Genomic DNA, 3,570 nt, shown 5'->3' with positions numbered 1-3,570 from the left:
TCCCAGGAGAGCAATCAGTTTGTTCCAAGGCACAGAGGCATTAGGAGCAGGGAGTGTCATGTCTGAGGCGGGGTTAGGGGGGATGGGAAAATGGGATGCAAGGAGCTGGATCTGAGCTGTCGGCCATTGCTGTAGAGTGCAGGAAGGCTGCAGATGGGTGCACTGGCTGGCAGTCGGGCTAAAGAGAGGGGAAGGGGCCAGCCCTCGGAAGGTGTCAGTCAAACAGAGAGTTTGGACTCTCTCCCCCAGGAGGTGATTTTTGGTGCAGAGTCAGATGGGTGGGGTTTACTCTGGCAACTGGAAGAAAAGTCAATTTGAAGGAGCATGGCTGGAAGGAGAGAGATGAGTCCAGAAGCCTTCGGGACCGTTCAGGGGAGAGATCAGAGGGTCCGGACCATGGGCAGGGCAAGGGAAAGGAGAGAGGTGGGGCTCGAGATGTTTCGAGAAGGAAGAACAGTTGGCGACTCCCTGGGCATGGGGAAGGAGGGTGACGAAAGAGCACAGAGTGGTCGTCAGTCTTCTCACTCGGATGACAGCATGGGTGACGTGACCACCTTGGAGGGAAGAAGGAGTGGGCTCGGGCGGGGAGTGGCTTAGGAGGTCAGTTTAGACTGTGCGGATAAAGAGCTCAGTAGGTGGGTGGGTGGATACATGTGAGTGTAGCTTAGAGAGAAAACTCAGCTTTAGTCAAACAAATAGATACAAAACCATAAAACAAAAATTATCCCATCCAATAAATGAAAATGGAGAGAAATTCGTAATTTCCCAAAAGAATTACTCATTGAGATTAAATATTCTTTTACATAGTTTCTTCTCATTTTAATCACGCCTGGTATGATAATATGTTATTCACTTTACACGGATTCAGTTTCGACAAAGAGGTTTTTGAGTGGCTATCGTATTAGAACTGGCCTGACATAGACAAGTGACCTCATCACACTCAATCCTCTGAACGACTCTGTAAGGTACAGATAATTATCCCTATGTCACAGAGCAGAAACAGAAAACTGAGGTCAAGAGAAGTTAAAAACTTCCGTGAACGCAAGAGTTAGATGCAAACTCAACCCTGTCTTACGCCAAATCCACTTGTGTCCAACTGCCATTGGATCATGAAGTCTAAAATCTTCCTGGTGCCAGAGTCTTGCTGGATGAGGCCTGTGGGGGAGCAGGCAGGCGTGGCTAGAGCTAGCCACACTCAAGGCACTTGGAGGCCCGCCGTTCCAGGACAGGCTTCTGCTCTGAGTTTCCACTTTTTGAGGGACATCAACGTAGTTGGGATGTCTGCCTCAGGCATTTACCGGCATGTTGTGTAGATCTGACCATGGTGGGAAAATGATCAGATCTACACAAAAGGGACGAAGAATACTGGGAGGGATTTCCAAGGGGTAAGATACCACTTTCTAAAACTTTGCAATCTGGTTTTGCTATCTCGCTTCTTAAAAAATAAGCCTGTGAAGCAGAAACAGCAAAGAGCATGGGATCTGAGATTTGGGATTTGAGACCTGACTGAATTCCAGGCAGAACAGACTAGCTGTGTGACCTGAGATAAATTACACAACCGCTCTGAGGTCTGTTTACTCACCTGTAAAGCGAGGACAACCATAATATCTACATCAGGTGGTTATTGTGAGGGTCGAATGAGGTTATACGAGAGAACCCACTCCGCTAACTGTCTAGCTTGTCCCCATTCAATTGCTAACGGTGTGGAGTGTTGCAAAGTCTCTGATTCAGGGGCTGGACCCTCAGCTTACCACCCCTCAATGGTTCTTTCCTCTCTTGCAGACTTACTTCGTTCCAAAATGGCATTTTCCTTTTATCGAGTTTTCTTAGTCATTAGCCTCTGTGCGCCAATCTATTGTGTGTCCCCAATCAGTCCCCCTAGCAAAGGATCCCCCCGCCCTCTCTTCACAAAGAGCAGCCCCGCTGCCTGGGTGTCTTCCAGCAACACCAACTTTGCCTTCCGCCTGTACCAGAGACTGGTTTTGAAGACCCCGAGTCAGAATGTCTTCTTCTCTCCCGTGAGTGTCTTGACCTCCCTGGGCATGCTCTCCCTTGGGGCCCGCTCAGCCACCAAGACCCAGATCCTTCAAAGCATGGGGTTCAACCTCACACACACGCCGGAGTCCACCATTCACCAGAACTTCCAGCATCTGGTCCACTCACTCAGCATCCCCAGCAAAGATCTAGACTTGAAGATGGGGAGTGTCCTCTTCATTGAAAAGGAGCTGCAGCTGCAGACAAATTTCTTGGACAATGTCAAGAGTCTGTATGAGTCAGAAGTCTCTTCTACAGATTTTTCCAACCCTTCTACTGCCCAGGAAAAGATCAATAGCTATGTGGAGAAGAAAACCAAAGGGAAGGTTGTAGACTTAATCCAAGGCCTTGAACCTCTGACAGCCATGGTCCTGGTGAACTACATTTTCTTTAAAGGTAAGGCTCCGAGAGGTTGATTTTGATTTTAATGTCTGTTCTCCGCCCCACACCTCCAACCAGTCAAATAAGCAAGCTAGACAAACCCTAGACAGCAGGGTGGAGCAGTAGAAAGGCCTAAGTTCTAACTAGCTTCGTAACTAGATGGCTGCTTGACCTTGGAGATCTCATGGTCCTTCCCTTAGCCTCAGTGCATCAATGATAACACGGGCTCATTCGGTCCTGTCTTTGTATAGCCTGACTATGTGTCCTGAGAGGCTAACACTGGCCACAGTGGGCAGCCCATAAGGAAAATCTGCTGGAAATTAGCTTGGGAGAAAGGACCTTATCTCTTGCCACCAGTAGTTGCCCCACTGCCCGTGAAGGTTTTGAGCAGGGACACAGAGCTCTCTGACACCACAGTTTAAGAGAGAAATTCAAAGGTGAAAACACGTTCAGAGACGCAGAAGGTCACACAGGCCAGTGTGACTGTCATTCACATGCCCTGCACATCTGTCTAGAGCTTTACAATTTACAAAGACACTGTTGCAGCAGAATAAGCTTCAGCTATAAAGCTGGACAACCCTGGGTTTGAATTTTACCTCTGTGCCGTACTCACTCCATGATCCTAGAAATATTGCTTTAAAAGATCTGCTGTGTATTGAGTGCCCGATGTGAATCAGTCTTCGTGCTAACTGGATGGATGGATGATAAAGCCACCCTTACAGGGTTGCGTTTGGGGTTGAAGTGTCCAGACTCTCTAGGCAGAGTTATCACGGATGCTATTACACCATCCCTCCCCCATTTCCTCTCTCTTCTCTTCCTTTCTCCCTCCTTTTATGCATACATTTTTCCCTTCATCTACTCATCTCTCCCTGTATCCACCATTTACCTATCCTTCTACTCAGTTATCCATCTATTCTGCAATGTGAGAAGATAAACATAATTAATATGCTTTGAGCCCCTACTAAGTTTCCTGAGCTTAATGTATGTTGTTCCATTTAACTTAATTTTATTGAAATATAATTCACAAACCATTCATCGCTTTAAATTATATAATTCAGTGGGTTTTGGTTTTTAGTATATCTGCAAGTTTGTGCAAATACCTCTACTATTAATTCCAAAACATTATTATCATCTCAAAAAAAAAAAAACCATTCA

The 3,570-nt window shown here is 46.6% G+C and overlaps 1 protein-coding gene across 1 annotated transcript in view; it reads left to right on the top strand.

The window, feature by feature from the left end:
• The first annotated feature begins 435 nt into the window (after positions 1–435).
• Positions 436–3,570, top strand: part of SERPINA9 (serpin family A member 9) — an 11,709-nt gene continuing 8,574 nt past the window's right edge. The window contains exons 1-2 of the mRNA XM_006925649.2: positions 436–541; positions 1,783–2,430. Coding sequence (XP_006925711.2) covers positions 436–541; positions 1,783–2,430 — 754 coding nt within the window. The remainder of the gene's footprint in view (positions 542–1,782; positions 2,431–3,570) is intronic.

This window comes from Pteropus alecto, unplaced genomic scaffold (assembly GCF_000325575.1).
Source record: "Pteropus alecto unplaced genomic scaffold, ASM32557v1 scaffold8, whole genome shotgun sequence".
Lineage (NCBI taxonomy): Eukaryota > Metazoa > Chordata > Mammalia > Chiroptera > Pteropodidae > Pteropus > Pteropus alecto.
Note: the sequence above shows the minus strand (reverse complement) of the source record. Positions and strands in the feature narration are given on the sequence as shown.